At 36.6% G+C, this 21,124-nt stretch overlaps 2 protein-coding genes across 2 annotated transcripts; both read left to right on the forward strand.

The window, feature by feature from the left end:
• Window positions 1-6,301: 6,301 nt before the first annotated feature.
• Window positions 6,302-16,552, forward strand: prkab1a (protein kinase, AMP-activated, beta 1 non-catalytic subunit, a). The gene is made up of 8 exons (XM_044096421.1): window positions 6,302-6,430; window positions 8,607-8,789; window positions 8,917-9,086; window positions 9,206-9,299; window positions 12,276-12,390; window positions 13,066-13,199; window positions 13,418-13,486; window positions 14,648-16,552. Exons 2-8 carry the CDS (start codon window positions 8,640-8,642, stop codon window positions 14,723-14,725), a joined length of 810 nt encoding a protein of 269 aa, XP_043952356.1. The 5' UTR covers window positions 6,302-6,430; window positions 8,607-8,639; the 3' UTR covers window positions 14,726-16,552.
• A 918-nt stretch (window positions 16,553-17,470) lies between these two features.
• On the forward strand, window positions 17,471-20,740 carry LOC122819596 (phospholipase A2-like). The gene is made up of 4 exons (XM_044096422.1): window positions 17,471-17,559; window positions 18,263-18,410; window positions 18,522-18,655; window positions 18,944-20,740. Exons 1-4 carry the CDS (start codon window positions 17,511-17,513, stop codon window positions 19,060-19,062), a joined length of 450 nt encoding a protein of 149 aa, XP_043952357.1. The 5' UTR covers window positions 17,471-17,510; the 3' UTR covers window positions 19,063-20,740.
• The last annotated feature ends 384 nt before the right edge of the window (window positions 20,741-21,124 follow it).

A 21,124-nucleotide genomic window follows, 5' to 3' on the forward strand; every position in this document is an offset into this window, starting at 1 on the left:
TATAACAGGACAAACCAGCAAGAAGTATAAGCAGGGGAAGGGTTTAGATACTGTGAGGGTGAATGCTGGAACAGAAGACCTGGGCAGATGTGCTAACAGGTTGCAGATGTGAGGGGAGAGCCAGAGAGAATGCAATTGTGCAATTGTTTCATAAGAGATTCAATTGCTTGCCTCTTGACCTTGCTAATTGATGAACAGAATGCTTGGTCAAATGTAAATGAGTTTGGTCATTTAACCCAAATAAACTGAAAATATATTCCTGATGAAAACATTTCCCTGAAAAGATGGCAATGCCAGCAGTATGTGATTTTGTATTTGCATTTTATGATTCGAGTACCTTTTTGTCCAAATGATTAAAAAAAATGCTTATCCAGAAAAGTAACTGACAGTAAAACATATATCTCAGTATTTCATTGTGCATTTTCTTCCTGCAAAGTCTTTACACAAAGAAAGTATTCGGTGAAATTGAAAGATTAGAGGTGAACACAGAACAGAATCCCAATTGTTCCAGTTCAGCATCTGACATGTTGGTTATGTATTTTGCAGTCTTTATCACAGCTTTGGGAGCTTAAATTCCAAACGAAATGCAAATTTTACTTTAATGCGAACAGAGCACTTTGGCACACTGAGCAACAATGCCAGAGTAAGATACTACTGGCTTTTTTTCTGATTCAGTGGTGGGTGTAAATATTCCATTTATACCTTATGCCAAGGATTTGTGTGTGTTGTGACTCTCAATGCACTGACTCCAGTCTCAGTCCACTCCATCTGAATCTCCTCACCTCTGAGGTTCGAACTGTACCGAGCCACTGCCACGCCCATGATATTCTTATCTTAATATTGCTTAAAATATTTCACTCTGTAATTCACTTTCTAAAATGGGTGACAAAAACTGCAGAACTTTCCTTGATATTCTATGTTCTTGAGCTGTACTTCTATTGTGGAAATGTTTGCCAAGCAACTCTGAATAAAGAAGCAGAAAAATTAGCAGATTTAGTCATCTCTGTAGTCTACCATAGCCAGATGTAATAATATTATTATAAAATAATTCATTCTTTCAGTAAAAGTATTGGACCCTCACAAATTAGCAGCACCCATCCCTTTCACTTCTCAGGCTCAGCAACCAAATCTATAAGGTAACTTGACACACATGTGCTCCCAATGATCTCTTTTCAGACAAAGCACCTCAACTGAAAGCTTCCTCAAAGACACCACTGGCAGGAATGGACATTATTCTCAGTTTACATCATCCAAAATGCATTCAGAAGACCAAAATAGATTTGTTTGACGCAATGTTTTTTCATGTGTTTGGAAAAAAAATTAATTGCACAGTTTGGAATAGTTTATTTATTCATTCACTGTTAAATACAGGTAAATTATTAAATCATTACTTCAGAAATTTGCTAATTACTTAAAGTTAAAATGGACTAATTGTTATTTAATTCTTATTTCTTCTATCTATTTGTAGGTTTTCAACCTACTCTTTGACTACTCTGTGATGTACTCATGTGAACCACTGCTCATGTAACCACATGTTTGTTCATATGCTGTCGATGAGACTCATCTACAGAAAAGAAAAGATAAATATAAGATGTCACTGAGATGAATTGTTCCTGTGTCTCTTTGGAGCAAGAAAGCCTTTTCAAGTTTGGGCAAAAGCTGAGGTGGCTTAAGAGAGCAAAAACCTTGACACCCATCATATGCTCCATTTTTTTTTTCTTTCTTTCCAATATAGTGGCAGAGTGTGTTTGCTGCAGCGCGGTGTTAAGCCAAGACATCTCTAGCTTGTTACTGGATCAGCCTCAGTGAGAAAAAAGGAAAAACTAGTCATCCCTGTTGCAATTTCAACAAGGCAAGTACATAGAAGATTAACGTAAGGAATTTCTATATTTTCGATCGAAGTACACATAAACAGTTTTATGTAATAAGGTGATGAACCAAAGGTAACCTTTTCTTCATGAATTGGTTATAATTCTTTTATAAGACAGGACAAAAGAAATATTGACCATAGGATGTTATAAATCTAAAAACTGACTAAAGGGAAATAAACAGCTGAACAACTGCTGTTTGACTCCAGAGTTTAGGATCTAAGATATGTCTGGGCACAGGCTGAGGATGAATGTCTGCTTTTAAACCAAACAAAAGAGCAGTGAGTGTTGACAGAACAGATGGATGAGACCAAAATAAATCCCAAATTCCCCACTCACTTTAAGTAGGAAATTTGCTGAGTGGAGGAATTCTGCTTGTAACACTCAGCTTGGACATTAGAGGTTGTCACCAGATGAAGGATTGAATAGAGCTCTGTGAGACATACATTGAGCTGAAAAAACATTGTATAATATAATATATAAAACATTTAAGTGAGACAGAAAAGCTCATGCATAAGAAAACTGCAACCTATTACTAGTGAGCCACTTACATGTATACGTTACGTTTTCTGTCTTCTGAAAGCAAGTGGCTGCTTATTATTTTATTGAAGGGGAATCAGTGTAAAGGGGAATGAATACAAAACACTTCCCTCATGTTCCACTTACCTGTAGAATTGTGACCCCACTTTGTGTCCATCACAAAAATATACATATAAAATAAAAAAAAAGAATATTTTTAACATGAGAAAATGTGCAAAACCTTAACAGTTGTGTATACTTTTGAAAGGCCTTGTATGAAAACGTTCCAAATTAGCTTGTGTCTTAGCATTGCTAACTGTTTTTGTACACATCAAAACTATCAGCAAACAACAACCCCCTACCACGCCTCTATAGTCACGTTTTAAGCAGCATCTCCCTCCAACTCCCTAATATTCCCGCACAAATAAAGAAAGCATCCAAACCTTCTCTACTGAGTTTTCTTTGGAACCCCCTTGGTCTCTGCAGCTGACACAAGACAATTACAGCAGCATGCTTCCAGAGATCCATTCTGGGTATTTTCAGACCAAGTTAATTTAATGACATTTGATGAAAGGTGGAGACGTTATTAAGATGGGTCATGCATCTTCCTTCTGCTCTGTCTACACAATATGCAAATAGACAGTGAAATACACATGCATGTATACAAGAAGCAAACACTCCTAGCTTGTCAAATTAGACAAAAAGGCAGTACAGAAAATAATTTGATTTCTAGAAATGAACACCCGCTGTGAATGGACATCTGTGCACCACAGTGAACTATGTCCATGCCAATAATTAGGCCTGTGTCCACTCTGAAAGTCTTGGTATCAGGCCTGTGGGAGACTTTATTTCCCCAGTAAAAAATAAAATCAGTCCAATAAAACTTCTATCAAACATTTCTGCTAGAAAGCATCCTTTTTGTTTAAAAGAAAAAAAAAAAAGAAAAAAGAAACAGCTCCTCATTATGTGCCAAAGCCTCCAGTATACAGCCGCTTGTGTCCAGAATCTCGCTGTGCTAGGGTGTTGTTTATGGGTGAACATTTGGTGGAAAACAAAAGTGATGCCGCTATAAAATTGTGTAGGAGATAAAAAAAACATGTTTGTTTTTTTTCTAGCTTTGCTGCAAGCTTATCGCTGCTAAAAGTGGAAGGATGGTCTGACAGAACAATTCCTGTGGTTTTAAAAGATTGAAAGATACAAACAAACAAGAGTATAGTCCAGGGGGGGGAAGTTATGACAATTCCAAGGGCCCCTGACCAACAGGGGGCCCTCCACATTTTTTTTTTTTTTCCATAGAAATTAAGAAAGGGGATCCTGTCAGTTACAACATTAATTATATTGTATTTTCTAAAATAGTTTTTGTCAGTAAAAATTAAATGTTACCCCTAACAGACCAAAAAGCACACATTTGCCCTCAACACCCCCCTGGATTTGCATAATCTGGTTCGTTCCTGCTTGGCGCTTGACGGTTCAGCAGCAGTCAGTAGAAGACAAGAAGGACTGTGACTGTTACTATCCTGCTAAGGAAAATAATAAAGTTATGTTTTCAAAAAATAGAGACAGAGAGAGAAATGGTAAATATGTCAATTTGTAACCCAGTTTTTGAGAGGTGGTTAGACTGTGTGAGATTATCAACCATTCAGCATAATTAGCGTAGCTATAGATTACTGTTTGCCTCTATTTCAGTAACATTAACAAATTAAGGAGAGAAATTACCAACATATTCATATATTGAACTTGTCCCTGTACCTTTTACCACAATTAACAACAGGTGAGTCAGTCAGCAGGAGCTCTAGCCCACATACCTCCTGGTCTGTCCTCTCCTGACTGAAATTAAAGCTGCAGTATGTAACTTATATATATATATATATATATATATATATATATATATATATATATATATATATATATATATATATATATATATATATATATATATATATATATATATATATATATATATATATATATATATATATATATATATATATATATATATATATATATATATATATATATATATATATATATTTTTTTTTTTTTTTTCTTTTGCATTTTTTTAAAACTGTCATTATGTTGTGACAGTATGGTATAGAAATAATCTGTGAAAAATTTATTTCATCTGCCTTCTCCCAGTTCTATCTAGAAACAACTAATCAGAGACAGGAGAGTTTTAGTGCTGTCAATCACAATTTTCATGTGGCTGCTCGTCCCTATGGTGTAGCTAGGACAGCCTGTTGTGAATGCTCAGTCTAGTTAGCATAGTTAGCATAAACATTTTTTTTCTCTAATGATAAATTGTTTTTCCACCATTCCACCATTCCACATTTACCAGTGAGTGAATCAGGTTAATTGACAGCACTAAGACCCTCCTCCTTGTCTGATTGGTTGTTTAGGTCTGAATGTTGCATTACTTTAGCCAGCAATAGTAATTCCAGGAGGAGATGGAGGAGATTGATTGTTTTTACAGATGATCTGTCTCATAACAAACTGTCACAACATGGTGACAGCTTTAACAAATATGGAGGAAACATTATTTTATTAAAGTTATATATTGCAGCTTGAACAAAATGCAACTACATAACATTTTTTTGAGAAGTCTGGATTGCTTCATGTATATTTTGCATGTTGCCTATGACTGTTGCCTGTGGGGAGAGACATTTCAGTAAGCTAAAACCAATAGAAAAAAATAAGCAACCTATACTTGCATACTGTATGTGGACTGTTGCATGCAAAATTCGTGAGCAGTAAATATTGTGCTAGTTATCAGTATTGGACCAAAGAAAGCAAGGCAGTTGCAAGCCTTTAAAATCATGATGCTTTTGATAGACAAACTCAAAAAAATTGTAACAGCAGCTGTGTGGGGGGGCCCAATTAAATTTTTTGTCATGGGGCTCAAGATTCCTGGCAGCACCCCTGGTCTACTCCGATAGGTATTGATATTGTTGTCAATACAGGTGTGTAGCATACCTTGCAGAAACATCTCTTACGGCCTGTTGCAAGTAAAGGTTAGCTACTATTTTTACCCTGCAATGAGGGAAAATAGACACATTAACATAAGAGCTCCACCTGCGTTTGAGATGTTTTATGAGAAATGGATTTTTAATAATAAGAATTTCCAGGTCATTGCAACCTCACTCAGAAGTGTTTTGATCAACTTTAACAAAAATGTGAGTGTTCAATTATTATGGTCTTACGGTCTACCATTCTCTAATGTTAACAAAATAATAATAATAATACAAAGTCTGTATCTGACCTCTATCCTCAGCTAATACTCTTTGCTCTTATGATCATCCAAGATAAACTCTGTATTTTCAACAATCAATATTTGTATAAAAAAATGTTCTAGAAAACATTTCCAACTGAAAATCAGTGGCAAGATTTAAAAATTGGTATTCACAATTGATGTCTGAGCAATCTGAGTTTCAGAAGTTTTGCAGTGCAGAATAAGAAAACATTTAAACCTACAGATGCATAGATTTAGGCTAATGAATGCACAGCACAGCAGAATTCTAAGCAATTTACTTGTTAAACAAATAAGAAAATTGTTTGTCTTTTTTCTGCTTCACAAAACTGTACAACTTTTGTTGGACTGCCAAATAAAGTCTAAATAAAATGCAACTAGGTTATTGAAATGTAATAAAATATAGTCCAAAGGTTGTGAAAACCTTTGTAAGGCACGGTGGTAAAGTTGTGCTTGAATATTAACGTAATGTATTGCACTTGAGCCACACTGCCATCTAGTGTTGGATAAACAGAATAACATCTATTACCTCAAAGATGCGAATTCCTTCAAACAATCCAAAGTAAACGCATTTGGTCAGAATTACGGAATACTTATTATATCACAATTTTACCAAGCGTTGACTAAATATTGGACATGTATCGGTTTTTCTCAGTTGCTATGTATTTCATTAAGATCGTGTGCGCTTGCGCAGATGGGGGGCGGATTTGTTTTGCTGGACCCTGTAGTGTTTTGTATTAGAATCCATCGAAATGGGGTCTATGAGACACCGGCATCTTCGACGATAAACGTTCCTGAGGTAAAACCTTAAAACGTTCATGTGCATCTAGAATAGCTGTTTTTGTAACGATACCTGTTTGTTCATAAGCTGTAGTATTTAAACAGTCTCTTTCTAAACCAACGCCGACGTTCTGATGGAGCCCTGTTAGCTTCAGTCCAACATGTTAGCTTTGACCCTTTGTAGCTTTGCTCTCTGTCAATAAACGGCATGCTTGGAAAGGAGCAGTGATGGAGATTATTAACGTCGGGGTTTATATTTAGCTGTAACCTTGCCGTTCCTAAAATATGTATAGAAGCTGCGCAATATTATTTTGCTAACCCACTCTTAACTCAAATGTGAACTGATCCAGCCCTGCGTTAACGCACGAATGTTTTTTTTTTGTTTGTTTGTTTTTTTTTTTTTTGTTGCTTTTTACCCAGTAAAACGGATTATTAAGTTGTCGTTGTCAATCTAAAAAATGACATATAATCACTAAAGTCTGGTACTAAACCTGACTTAGAGTTGAACAAAAACACCTGTAATTTGGATTGCTATACAACGTAATATTGGAATTATAATGAATTTGTAGATGGAAACAATAAATACTGCTGTCTCATAAGACTTGAGACGTTTTCATTGCATTAAAATAGGATAACAGATTGATATATATGTAGGGAAAGCATGACTAATCATGAGATGTTTGTTGTGGCATTAAACTTGTAAAACATGCAACGATATGCACAAACGTATCCACCCACATACGAATAAATTATTTCTTCATTTTGGCTTGTTTCAGTTTTATTGTCAGTTTTGACTAAATTTAAAACAAAGACAATCTAACATTAATACTTTCTCTGACAAGTAATTAAGTTTGGAGAACAAGATTCAAACTTGGTGCATAACACTTAAAATTTTATATGCTATATTTAACAAAATATAACATATATAAAAGCTTAAATAATAATCTAAAAACTCAAGTGCAAGTTATTAAAATAACTTGCAGAGTCTACTTGTGCTTACTTATGACCAGTTATTTGGCCATATATGAAGACTAGCCTGAAGCAGTGGTAGATAAAAAAGTATTATCTCTACTGAACAAAGTTGTTCTTTTTTGTGAACTAAATAGCTGAACACAACACTGGAACATTAACAGTATTATACAGAAATGACCTTAACATTTACCAAGAGGAAATAATCCTCTTGTGTACAAGTTTCAGTAAAGTTCAAATCGCTGGTCTGTGAAGAATAATGAGGTTCCTGTTCTCCTCACTGATCTCACAAACCTGAACAATATTTAATTCATTTTTAAGAGTAGAAGCAGTATCCACTTGCTGTTTATGTACCGTAGTTAGATTGATGAATTGATCAATACTAGGTGCTGCTCATAATGCATCGCCCCATGTTTCTGGAAAACTAAAGACAGCTTCTCAGCACAAACACCAATATCAATTGTCAAGGTAGAGCCCTAAGGATTTAGATTTTTTTTTTTTTGCAGCCTTAGAACCTGATCACAGTTCAGTCAGTGAGTCGATTGTGTGATCCTCTGACAGCTGAATGGCCCACGCTGGGTCATAAGCAGGAGGCTGATCCTAAACACAGCATCAAATTTACAACAGGAATGACTGAACACACACACAAAAAAACAAGCAATAGTTCAGTCAAAGCCTAGATTTCAATCTACCACTTCTTACTGGCGATGACTTAGCACTTTCACACCTGCATGGAAGATGGTGCTCAGGTTAATGGATCTCAGAGAATTTTATTTGTAGACTTATTTTAGGTGATGATGAATACTTACAAGAGGTTGGTTAGCCACAAGGAAACTAACAGGTTCTCCACACAAACCCTGAGGCCTTTCACAGAGATAGGAATTCACGCTGGGAGAAATGTTATGCGAGGATCATGTTAAATCTAAAATAACATGTTGGTTATACTGTTCAAATATGAACCTCTATCATAAAATGCTTCACCTGTTCAACTCCGTCATCCTTCATGGATTTTATTGTCTAAAAGTAAATAAATCTGTGTCAAGATGTACGGTAATTTTTATCATACCGATAACATGAAAATTAAGCCACTGCGCCTAGGAACTGAAATAAATAACTCCTGTAGACCTTCTTCCTACAGCAGCTGTCAATGATTCATTAATTTTTTTAACAGAGAACTTAATCAGAATTTCCGATGGCTTTACACAACTTCTTAACTCCACTCACAGTGACCTTGTGACGGCCTTCGAGAAGACAAAACCATGGGGAACACGAGCAGCGAGCGGGCTGCACTGGGCCATGGGGAGAAGGCTCAGCGGAGAGACAGTCGGGGCATCAAAGAGGGAGAGAGACCCAAAATCCTCATGGATAGCCCAGAGGATGCTGATATTTTTCACGGAGAAGACATGAAGGTATCCATTGATGTTTACTCAGAGACACATTTCCTTGCATGTTGACAGTTTGAAATCCAACTCTTATCATATTAACGGTAAAAAAGCCCCAAGAGGATCTATCGTATCTCTCTGACGTGTGTTTTAGGCCCCTCTAGAGAAGGAGGAGTTCCTTGCCTGGCAGCAAGACCTGGAAGCAGACGACAAATGCCTGGCTGTTGACCGACCAACCGTTTTTCGCTGGACAGGGGATGGAAAAGAGGTCTACCTCTCTGGGTCTTTCAACAACTGGGCCAATAAGATTCCCCTAATAAGAAGGTGGGGGCAATGTCCTAAACTCAGCGGATATATCCTCCATAATTTAGTAATGCTTAATTATTCATAACTGTACTTACAGTTGTTTTAAATGTCTTCTCCTTTTTTATCTTCCTTCCAAGTCAGAACACATTTGTGGCGATTGTAGATCTTCCTGAGGGAGAACATCAGTACAAGTTTTATGTAGATGGCCAGTGGACCCATGACCCAACTGAGGTAAGCTGTTACATCTGTTCAGACGTTTTCTATTACATATTTTAAGCGTTTAAATTTGAGCGTTTAGTTCTTTTGGGACATGACTTTTATGACTTCTGATGTTTATAATTTCCAAACTTTATGAAATATTTAGTCATTTCTCCTGGTAAAAATATTTAGTCTTTTAATGTACTTAAATAGCTTGTGCTCCTTGAAGGCTAATTACTTTCATTTACACCAAACTCCAGTCCTCAAGGGCCGGTGTCCTGGAAATTCCAGTGTTTTGTACCTGTTGCACATCTAAAACCTGCAGGACAGCAGCACATGAGGACTGGAGTTTCACGCCTGTGATTTACACCAGGGGTTTTCAAAGTATGAAAGGGTGAGCCCCCCTTCAAGGAGCTTAATGCCTGCTGCGCCTCCCCCCCCCCCCCGTGGAGGGGGGGCGGAGGGGGGTGGAGTTCTAAAAACTCCACCTTCAGCCCTGCTCTGGCCAAAACCAGTGATGTCATAGTTACTTTGAAAAAGTAACTTTAATCGGACTACTGATTACTCCTTGAAAAAGTAACTTAGTTATATTACTGACTACTTGACTTGGAAAGTAACTAAGTTACTTTCCAAGTCAAGTAGTAACTAACTGCAGGAAAGTAACTAACTGCAGGATTAAGTAACTTTTTAGTTACTTTCAGCAGCTGCTAACAACAACGCTCCGCCTCCTGTGAAAATCACATTGAGCTTTGCCAATATGTAATTGTAAGTTATTTTATAATGGTAACATCAACAATGTGTCTCCACTGATAAGGTTGAACTGAAGAGGAGATTGTACAAAAAATAAAAAACATGAGTAATTTGTGTGGTCCACTGTTGTCTGGAAAACTCTAAGAAGGATTTTAAAGCCCCTCTCCCCCCAGCCTCCAGATTCTGCGTTACGCCCCTGAGTTTGATGTCGCAGCGCACAGAGCTCCTCCTGCAGCTCCACAGCTCCGATGGCTGCGACACTTACCGTAATATTAATAATTATAACGGTGCTAACTTGCCATTATAACTATTGCCAACTACGGACACGTTTATTCGTGGCTGTTTTCACGTTTATTGCGCTGTTTATATTGGTCTCGATGTTTGCAGTTTTCTGGAGCGCAACGCGAAGCTCGATGTCATTGAGAGGTAATATATTAACTTGACATTAACAAAGACACAGCAGAGACGGAGTAAAACTACCTTAATGACGGACAAATTCTGGGATTTATTGTGAGTCTCTGCTTATTTCCAAGCCCAAATGAGCAACTTCACGTTCAAAAACGAGCCCAAAAAGGCGCAACCCGCCGCTCATTAAATCTGCAAGCGACTTTAAAAAAATGAAGCCCAAAGCCGCTTATAATAATCGGACTTGTCGACAGAAACTCAAAATAGTTCCAGTTTTTCCACCAACAAAACGCGCATCTCCCCCCATTGTTTACATTTCTGTCGCATAGAGACGTCGGTCACTCGACAAGACACGTAGAGGAAATACGATTAAATAACAAAAGAAGATAGTAACGCACAGTAACGCAAAAATGATTTTGATAATTAACTGTAATCTGACTACTGGATTTGAAATAGCAACGCGTTAGATTACTCATTACTGAAAAAAGTGGTCCGACGTCAGTAACGTTACTGACATCACTGGCCAAAACATCCTCTAAGGGGGGAAACATTTCCACTGATCCCCGCTCCACACGCGCACCCCACAGTACCAACTTTTTCCTAAATCCACAGAGTTGATCGTGAGCGTAAAAGACGTTTCTCTCACATCAGTAGACAGCAAGCAGATAGCTTTTCCGGTTTATTTTTTCCCTCGCACGCGCCTCCCCTAAAGTGCTCTGGCGCCCCCCCGGGGAGGCGCGCCTCACACTTTGAAAACCGCCGATTTACACCATTCAAAGTATAAGAAAGTCAGTCATTATCACATGTTAGCATTTTAATATTTTTCCTATTTTTTTTTTTCAATTTCAATTTACAAATGACTTTTTTTCTCCTAAAGCTGTTGACATCATTGTTCAGAAGATGAAATAAGTTTTAGATTTTCTAGAAACAAAATTTTAGAGGGGTTCTCGGGTATTTGCGGATTCTAGCAATCTGGACGGTTGTGGTCCTTAACTTTTGCAGACACCGGAAAATGTGTCCCACTTCTCAACTGATCCTAATCAAAGAATCAAATCAGGTTTTCAAAGATGTTTACAATGAATCAAAAAACTTGATAGATTTTGCTTGTAGAAAAATTTGCTCAAAAATGAAACAAAACCAATAAAAATAACTCCAATACAACCACATGTTTATGAAAGTCAAAATATAAAAAGAAATACATGCAACTTTTTTCCTCCTTTTCTGTTTGATGAACATCACATCCCATTGAATTCCCTCTCATTATATTCTATGACAACAGTGATTCAGAGACTTATCACAGGGCGTGTAGTTTAAGTGCAAAAACAGTCTGAAAACATTTTTTTTTTTTGTCCCGATGGAAACTAGCTCTTATCTTCTGCAGCAGCTTGTCCTCTTTCAGTCTGAACGGGACGCTCACAGACATCTCTGCAATGAAGTGCTCACAGGCCGTCTTGGTCACCTGCTTACAGAAGCGAAGGTCAATTTGGCAGATGCGGCTGCAGCGCTTGAAATAGTTCAATGAATGATCCATGAATCATCTCACTGCTGCTTCCACAGTTTTTACACCTTGTAAGGATTTCTGCTTCACTTTTAACACACTTCTTAGCTAATTAGTCCTGATCCCCTCAGATTATAGTTTTCACTCTACATTTGCAAAAGTGCAAATTCTCTAGTTTTTTCTGGTAGCTCCTATAATTAAAAGCACTTTTAGATGTACAATGGGAGCTCATTATTGGATCAAATAATTAACTTGGGCTTTGGATTACAAGGAGTGTGGTATTGCTTTAACTAGTGGATTTCTTTTTGTGTTGTCTGTGAAGTTTGTTTATTTGACCATGTCGTGACTTTTCACAGCCTGTTGTGACCAGCCAGCTGGGCACCGTTAATAATATCATCCAGGTGAAGAAAACTGACTTTGAGGTGTTTGATGCTCTCATGGTGGACTCACAAAAATCCTCTGACATGTCAGGTGAGAGCTAACAACTGATCACAAAAAAATGACTGAAGCACATTCAAGTTTCTAAAAGCATAAATTTAAGAGAAGTCTTTATTTTTGTGCTATTGCTACATAAATTGATTCATCGTTTAAGTAATTATTGGATTCTACAAGGCCAAGCTGTTGCCTTTGTTGCACCACGATAAAATGTAAAAAATGTAATGGATGTGATCAATTTCTGGAAGTCAAACAAAGCAACACCTCTTAGAACAAAGGTCAAGTGGTACATCATGACAAATCGACTTGTGCACAAAGTAAATTGTGGTTTCCTATAACTGCTTTACTCACTTTACACCCCGAGATGTTCAATAGTTTAGACAGAGCTGGTGCAAATACTATTCTATCTTTGTCAGCGATCAGGTGTCTGTACAAAGATGAGTTGCTGGGCAGAAATAGATTCAAAATGTAACAAGCTTTTACACCTCAAGTTGATTTCCAAAAACTTGCACTTTGTGGTTGGCATTTCCTGTCAGCGTCTTCCTGTAAGAGGAAGATGCAACTCTGGGCAGAAAGGCACCTTAACTTTAATAAGTAAGACACATAAAATAAAAGTATATTAATTGAATGAATAACCTGGTTAATAAAAGTAATAACAGTGAGAATAATTATTTCATTCCACACAACCGTTCTTTTTAAAAATTTTTTTAGACCTGTCCAGCTCTCCGCCCGGCCCATATCACCAGGACGCTTATGTTCCCAAACAGGACGAAAAGTTTAAGTCCCCACCTATCCTCCCTCCGCACCTCCTCCAAGTCATCCTCAACAAAGACACTGGGATATCTGTAAGTGGGTCAGATTTTAATTCAGGATTGCTCTGGTTGTTATTTCCTTTATAGATTTTACCAAAAAAGGTGTGATTGGTTTTCTTTATCTTTCTATAAGTTTTAAACTACATGGCCTATTTAGACGCAGTGCATCTCATGTGCAACATATATCTGCTCCAGTATTTTTCTTTCATTTGTTACTTATTGTCTTTTTTTTCCCATTTTCTTATCTTCAGTGTGACCCTGCATTACTTCCAGAGCCGAACCACGTCATGCTCAATCACCTTTACGCGCTTTCAATTAAGGTACGGTTCATACTTGTCTGAACTACTGAACTACAAAAAAATACAAATATATTCTCTGTTGTCAATGTATGTTCACTGTGCCACTGCTGGTGTGGGAAATCTTTGTGAGAAATGACCAGCTTTTATGGGTATTTTCCCAGAAAATGTTGACCGCTACCATGGATAGCGGGCATATGCACTCGGCCTGCAGAGCGGATCGTATCTGTAGAATGCTAGCAGTGATAAGATGCTGGCACAAGGATTGCAGGACAGACTGAAGGGCAGATCATTTCCCTTGCTGCACCACTCTTAAGTGGAAAAACAACCAGAAGGTGCATGCCAATGGATAAATAGAGACAGTAGTTTGAGACTTAATGCAGGAAAAAACAAACGAGCTGAGTTCACATGGGAGAAGCTAAACGTGATTTTCCATTTAAGGTAGGGTGTGGTTGATAAGTTTTCAACTCTTTCTAACAAAATGTTGCGTTAAGGTATTTGCTTTGTGTCATTTTGTGACTTGATTTAAGGCTATTAAAGGCACCATAAAATGAGCTTAATAATTTCTATTCTTATAATTTTTTTGAATAGCAATTTTGTTTACAGGACATCTTCCATCCACTTAATTGTTTTTGGTTGTTGTGTTTTATTTGGATTATTAAAATACCACCTTCAACTTCCAGTGTTCTTTTTTTAAAAAAAAGTTTATTGGTCTTTGAGAGGGCCGACTTAATAGCATATCGCTGTCAGTATGTGATTTGAAAATGGTCTCAAAACAACAATATTAACGTTTATTGCAATAGTTGGTGATACAATTTATTGTGCAGCATTTTGTTTTACTGTGACAGGTCAAGTGTTATGGTCTACATTTACTGGAATCATATGGATTTCACTCAGGAGTTCAATCAGGGAGGCCAAACACAAATGGACATCACAGTTTTTAGATTTTTATTTGTAAAAAAGATTGAAAATTGTATTATTTTCTACTTTTCAACGATGCAGTACTAGATGAGCGTTTTCATCATGCAAATTCATGCAAAATGGATCGTAATTATTGGATATACTATGAGAAAATGTTAAAAAGTTAAGGTTTATACATCCATTATACTCCTGATGACCTCAAGTTATGGAAGTGAAATGCTTTTAGATTAATCTTTCCTCTGTCTTGTGTTTATTTTGTCACAGGATGGAGTGATGGTGCTTAGTGCGACACATCGGTATAAGAAGAAGTATGTCACCACTTTATTGTATAAGCCCATCTAATAGCCATGTTTCATTCCAGTAGTCTGTGCATGAACTCTACACCAAGTGTGCAGAATATTTCCTCAAATTGTTTTTGAGTTTCTTCCTTGAAATAGAAAAATTAGACCAGACCTGCTAAAACTCCCTCACCTGTTCACGTTAATCCAAGTCGAGCAATGAATGAAGTGGGATGAATGAAAGACTTAATAATGATGTGATTTTTATGAAATTTAAACATAATCACAAAACTGTAATTCTTTACAGTTTGTTATAGATGATTTGTTATATTAAATTATACAAGTTGAAAGGCATTTCAGAGACATCTTCAAACAGACAAAACATTTCAAATATTTTTTATGAATATCTTTTGTGAGGATATTCATACAAATTTTGATGACATGACATTTATGTTTATAAACTTCTAACATAAGCATTAAAATGCATTACAGCTAAATGTTTTACCTTCTTGTTGTTACAGCCAAAACTGTTACAGTGGTGCTTGAAAATGTATTTTGAAGTCATTTTTTAACATTAATAACCAGAATGGCCTGTTTTTTATTATTTTAGTTTATTTTTTTATTACTTTTAAAGAGAAATCCTAAGGCTTTAATCAAAACTTGACTATGGGAAGACAGACAGGTGCAGATGGGCAGAGTGAAGGAATATCAGAGTCTTATCTGGTCGCCAAAGGAGATTACTTAGAACCTCAAACTGAGAGTTGTTAAATCTTATCAGGCTAAAGCCTCAGACATGGTTGCTGTCTGCATCAGTTTCATCCTCCACTGAGTGAAGAATTGTGGGTAATCAACCGTTGCTAACAGACTTGCATCCAGCCCCCTCAAAAGTAACAATCCAGTGCCTTCGGAGATGATGCAGTGTGTGGGTCGAATGCTCGAAGCAACACAGTGAGCAATAGGAAGAAGGCTGCAAGGAGAAAAGTCGGTGTCATGAAAAGAGAGTATTGCTTTGCTTTGTTTTTATTTTTTTAGTTTGTTAGAATTTGCATTAAAAAGTCAGCAGACTGATTGGGGAGAAAAAAAATACAACAAAAAAGATGATATGGAGTAAGAATAACATTTACTTTGTTTGAGGCAACAAAGAAAAGATTCTAGAGCTTCGAAATAAGCAATTATTTTATAAACGGAAATAAAAACAGTTAAAAGTTGTTCGATTTTCAAGCACTACTGAAAACAGATGAGCACTTTTGTAGTGATTTATACTCTGCATATCTAATTATTGTAAAAATCCACCTAAGGTTGTAAATGTGTCAGTTATTACATTCCTATTTAATATGCCTTTCGTTGTACATTAATTTGCAGGAATATTTTTGCTTTGTAGAATATATATTAAAGCAATAATGACTTGGTAGGACACAGAAACATTTTAAATCGAAACATATACATAGTTGTAATCATTAATCATGCTGATAGAAATATGTGTAAATAAGGCTGCTGTTTTCTTTCCCATGGTTGAGAAGATAAAACGTCTCCAATCAAGAATGTGAACCTTCAGTTTACAGACTGAACATATGCACTGAGGCTGTTCTCTGTGTGTTCTCTTCTGCTGTTTATGTTGATGGGGAAATGTACGGAGTGCCGAGCACACAAGACAAAGTTAATATATTTTATAGAGCATTTAGAGATTATATTATTTATTTTTTAGTTTCTGTAGTTCATTCTGTTGATCCAGATTGTTTTTATTGTGTTGATTGCCTTATATGGTAAAAACCATTTCACTCGAAAGTTTAACTATTGATTTGATGTTGAATTTGTGCAACTCATAATAGTAGAACTGATACCGCTGTCGTATTTTTCTGCATAATGAAGATTAAATTAAGATCGCATCCAATTGTTGACTTCTTGTTTTGTTAATCAGTGTGCAATATTGAATATTCAAAGTTCAGTTTAAAAAAATAGTATGATGATGAATTATATATTTCTTTCTAAACTGTATTAGGCAATTAATTAATTACTTCTCAAGTAATGATGGGCAAAAACAGGTAAACTATTTAACTGTCAGCCTCACAAAGCAAGTGCACCAGAAAATGATTATAAAAGAAGAGCTGGATGTCCATCTCTATGACCACATTTCATATCACTCTAGTTTCCTCAAAACTATCAAATTATATTCTTGAAACCTGCCCTCAGGAGGAGGATCTGTGATCTGGAAAGTTTCTGCTCCCTGCACCTTTTGTGAATCTGGGCTTCAAAAATAAAAAGGAAATCGTTTTTTCTTTTTTTTTTTTCTTAAGTCTTTTATTGACTCAGACAATACTGCTATAAGTTCATCCCAAAATTATTTCTACCCCAGATTTGATGCAATCTTTTAATGTGACCAACATGTTTCGTCTGACTGGATATTACAGGTAAGTTTTGTAGAGGAAAAAATCTTCTAAAAACTACCTCTAAATGTGTTTCCCCTTGAATGTTGAATAACGGGACAGCTAAGAGCATGGATATGATAAGAAGGGAGTGCATGTACACAGAAATTAGTCATAACCTTTTAATTACTACAAAGAAAACATGAAGATTTTTCTTGTTTAATTTAATTCAGGATGTATAAGCAAGTGTTATTTTCCTTGAGTTTCTATGACTTTATGGCTGGAAGCTTAGCCATAGGAGATCCGAGCTTGCAATGTGTGAGAAATCTTTAACATTTGCACATGCTAGCTTGTTTTATGAGTGTGAATGCGTGTGAGCTGGTGCTGTATGGACAGCTGACATCCAAGGACCCACACATGATCTATATAAGGGCAGTTTATGTTTGAGTGAAAGTCACTTTCCGACTGAAGCCTCTCACTCTCAGAATGAACGCCTTTTATACCGTCTTCCTCTTGGCTGTTGGTCTCTCCGTAGGTAAGTACAACTTCACAGACTGTCAAAGTATTTATGCCCCCTCAAATATTCAGTTTTCTCAAAATACAAAATAAAACTTTAATGTATTTTACTGGCTTGCTATGCGATAGCTAAACATAATGCGCTTGCATTTATTTAAAGTGTAAATGCATTTCATTGCTGATGTTCCTTTTTCTTCAATTACAGCTGTAAGTTTTTTTTTCAAATCAAGTTTATTTGTATAACATGTTTAAGCAACAAGACAGTTCAAAGTTTTTTACATCACAAAAACATACATTCATCAATTTTGAAACAAACATTAAGCCGCCATTGAAATCATTGAGCAAATAAACATCAAATATGTTGATCAATGTTCCACTTACTACTAATCAAAGGCAGCTCTAAACCAGTGTGTTTTTAGCCTTAATTTAAAGGAGCTCTGTGTTTTGGCTGCTTTGCAGTTTTCTGGAAGTTTGTCCAGATTAGTTGATCGTTGAAAATGATCTTCTTTGCCATGTTTGATTCAAAAACTTGTAGAAACATCAATATTTTCCTTCCACTTAACAGTTATGAGTGATTTTGTGTCGGTCTGTCACCTGTGACCTGTGTCACCAAGTTTCCAGTGATGATATGATAAAACATAAAACAATTTTAAAAAATGTAAATACTTTTACTATGCATATTCACATTTAAATCACTATCATGACATGTTATTTTTCTACAGCCCACTCACTGGACTACAAGGCTCTCCATCAGTTCAGGGCCATGATCCTGTGTATGATGCCTGATAGCTGGCCTGCTCTTGACTATGCAGACTATGGATGTTACTGTGGATACGGAGGCTCTGGCACACCCGTTGATGATCTGGATAGGTCATTATTTAAGCCGCCTCACACTAATACTATTTAAAAATATTGTAATATCTGCAATATTTTTGTTTGTTTTAAAGATTGCAGTGCTTAACAATTTGTTTTTCCACACAGGTGCTGCCAGGTTCATGACCAGTGTTACAGTGACGCCATGCAGCATCCGGAGTGCTGGCCCATCCTGGATAACCCTTATACCGAGATTTACTCCTACACCTGTGATGAGGCAAACAGAAAGCTCACTTGTACAAGTGAGTTGACTTTTTAAAAATTACTTTTACTTCTCGATAGTGAGATTGAAGCTTTAATCCATCATTTCAATGTAGTAACGTTCACTCGAAACAGAGAAGGCAGTGCTGCAAATCTGTCATTGACTTGTACACAGTGGATTTACTCTTTCTACTTTTTACTGACTCAATCTATATACACTTCAAGCTTTGCTCTGAAGTTGACAACTCTGTCATTGCACTAATTTCACAAGTACTACCTGGCTGTCAGAGAAAGACAACTGACTGAAATTATTGCTTTGTCTTCTCTAGACCAAAACAATGAATGTGAGATGTTCATCTGTGAGTGCGACCGCAAAGCCGCAGAATGTTTCAGCAGGTCAGAGTGGAACCCCGACCATGAGCACCTGCCAAGTGACCAGTGTTACTAGAGTCCTGCACAAACAGCTGCGTCAAGTAAAGAATCTGTACCACATCCATTTACAAATTGCTATACTACTTTATCTGGTGTCATTCTGAATCACAGTGACCTTACAGTTACTTTTATACATCCATCTTTTTGCCATCGTGAAGTTTCTGGTTGGACTTGCTGCTGCATCTCACCCTAAATGTCAACATCATGTTCACCATCTACTTGAGTGTGATGGTAATTGTAATTTCTAGTGCAGTTTGGAGTCAGCAGAGGTCACTGTTCCTCATGTATCCCATTAGTGTGTCTTCTGACGGAGAAAAGCATTGACTTGCTCAACAACAGTTGTTCACTTATCTCTCTCACTTAATGTAGCATATCTAGAAATAATAAATGACTTTTTTCCAGAGGAAAATAAATGTTTCCTATTTCCTTTAAGTGGTCTATAAATTGTTACAACAACCTTAGTAATTTTTTGCCAAAACTTATTTTAGCAACAACAAAAAAATCCCTTTTGGCAAAAAATGGCTTCAGCCATTACTTTAGGAAAGTGACAAAATGTTAAACCAATCTTCATGTAACTATTCTGGTGCTTTCCAATTGATTACATCATGCTGGCAGCATGACTTAGTTTACAACGCATTTGCAACGGTATTAAATTCCTATTGCATAATTGAGAACAGCTTGGTCTTTATCTTTGAAAATGACAACAGACCATTTTAATTATGTTGTCAATATCTGAATCAGAAACAAGATGGTTATACAACTGCATCTGAAATGAAGATTCACATAGACTTTGGTCACCATCCAGACTGTTTGGCAAACAGGCAAAAATTACCTCATTCCTGGTTATGTTCTCAGCCTGGCAATGCGTCACCAACTTTAACAACCCACCGCTCGCTCGTTGTGATTGGTTGCTGAGCCTGCAGCCCACTGATTCACTCTTTAGGCCATTTTTCAGACAATGCGTAAGCTCAGCAGCTGGTAGCTGACTTCTGGTCATGGTCCAGCTGAGGCTGCCGCTGGCTGAAAGATAAAATAAGAGGAGTGACACTGACAAAAAGTGATACTAGACTATTGGAAGTTTCTCAAGTTACGCCCTTTGTATATATTTTGCTGTTATGGTAACTAAAAATGCCAGTACTGCTGATAGGTATCAGTTTTCCTGTACAACACCCAGACTGATTTCTGAAAAATTCAAAGCAATTTTTTTACTAATATGAAACGTATTGCATGTACATATTTTAAGTTATAAAGACTCCATGAGTTTACAAAATTTTCTGTAGATTATGCCCCTAGTCACAGTGTAAGGGTGTATGCTGGCAAAGATCGATGATATTGCATACAAATATACTGCTGGAATATCTTTGTCTTCATAATTCTTGCACTTTATTGATTTTTTTATTTTATTTATTTATTTTTTTCACACTTAAGCCAAAAATGTTTGGGTGGCAGACCAACACAGGGTTTTGCCCAGTTGTGAAGCGGAAAGAAAGGGATACATAATTTTTAAACAATTTGCAAATAAAAATCCAAGTAGATTTGGATGTATTTGTTTAGCTCCGTTTACTCTGATACCCTAAATAAAATACATTGACACAAGTTTCCCTACACAGTCAAGTATAAACTAGAGTCTACTTTTGTGGACATTATTCTGGACTGCATGCAAAGTATCATAGTGTGGCAGAAAAAAAAAACAACTCACACCATCCTCATAGTGGGTTCTGGTGGCAGTGTTGTGCTATAGACTTTTTCAGCAGGAAGGGAGAAACTGCACTCCAGGAATTAAAGCAATTAGCACGACACTTGAGATTGCAGTTGAAATTAATATCACAGGACAACAATTCTAACAAATTTAGTTAATGAAAATAATGTGATTTTGAGTTACATTCCTTAGTCTCTTTAACTTTAGACAATGTCCTTTAGGTAGATTCTTGAACAAGAATATCCAGCACAGATATTCAACAGCCAGTAAGATAATTTTCTTGCTCCAATATAGTTGATTCCAATAGTTGAACTGCCTCCTCAGCATGTTATCTAACTCTCCAGAGGCCTGCTAAGGAATAATCCTTTGAGTAGGAGGT

This window comes from Gambusia affinis, linkage group LG17, assembly GCF_019740435.1.
Source record: "Gambusia affinis linkage group LG17, SWU_Gaff_1.0, whole genome shotgun sequence".
Classification (NCBI taxonomy): Eukaryota; Metazoa; Chordata; class Actinopteri; order Cyprinodontiformes; family Poeciliidae; genus Gambusia; species Gambusia affinis.

Excerpts from the sequence above, each read along its gene's own strand:
- prkab1a (XM_044096421.1), top strand. The coding sequence starts at position 8,640 with ATGGGGAACACGAGCAGCGAGCGGGCTGCACTGGGCCATGGGGAGAAG. Across the intron at positions 8,790-8,916 it reads TTCACGGAGAAGACATGAAG|GCCCCTCTAGAGAAGGAGGA; the intron begins GTATCCATTGAT and ends CGTGTGTTTTAG. Across the intron at positions 9,087-9,205 it reads AAGATTCCCCTAATAAGAAG|TCAGAACACATTTGTGGCGA; the intron begins GTGGGGGCAATG and ends CTTCCTTCCAAG.
- LOC122819596 (XM_044096422.1), top strand. The coding sequence starts at position 17,511 with ATGAACGCCTTTTATACCGTCTTCCTCTTGGCTGTTGGTCTCTCCGTA. Across the intron at positions 17,560-18,262 it reads GGCTGTTGGTCTCTCCGTAG|CCCACTCACTGGACTACAAG; the intron begins GTAAGTACAACT and ends ATTTTTCTACAG. Across the intron at positions 18,411-18,521 it reads CCCGTTGATGATCTGGATAG|GTGCTGCCAGGTTCATGACC; the intron begins GTCATTATTTAA and ends TTTTCCACACAG.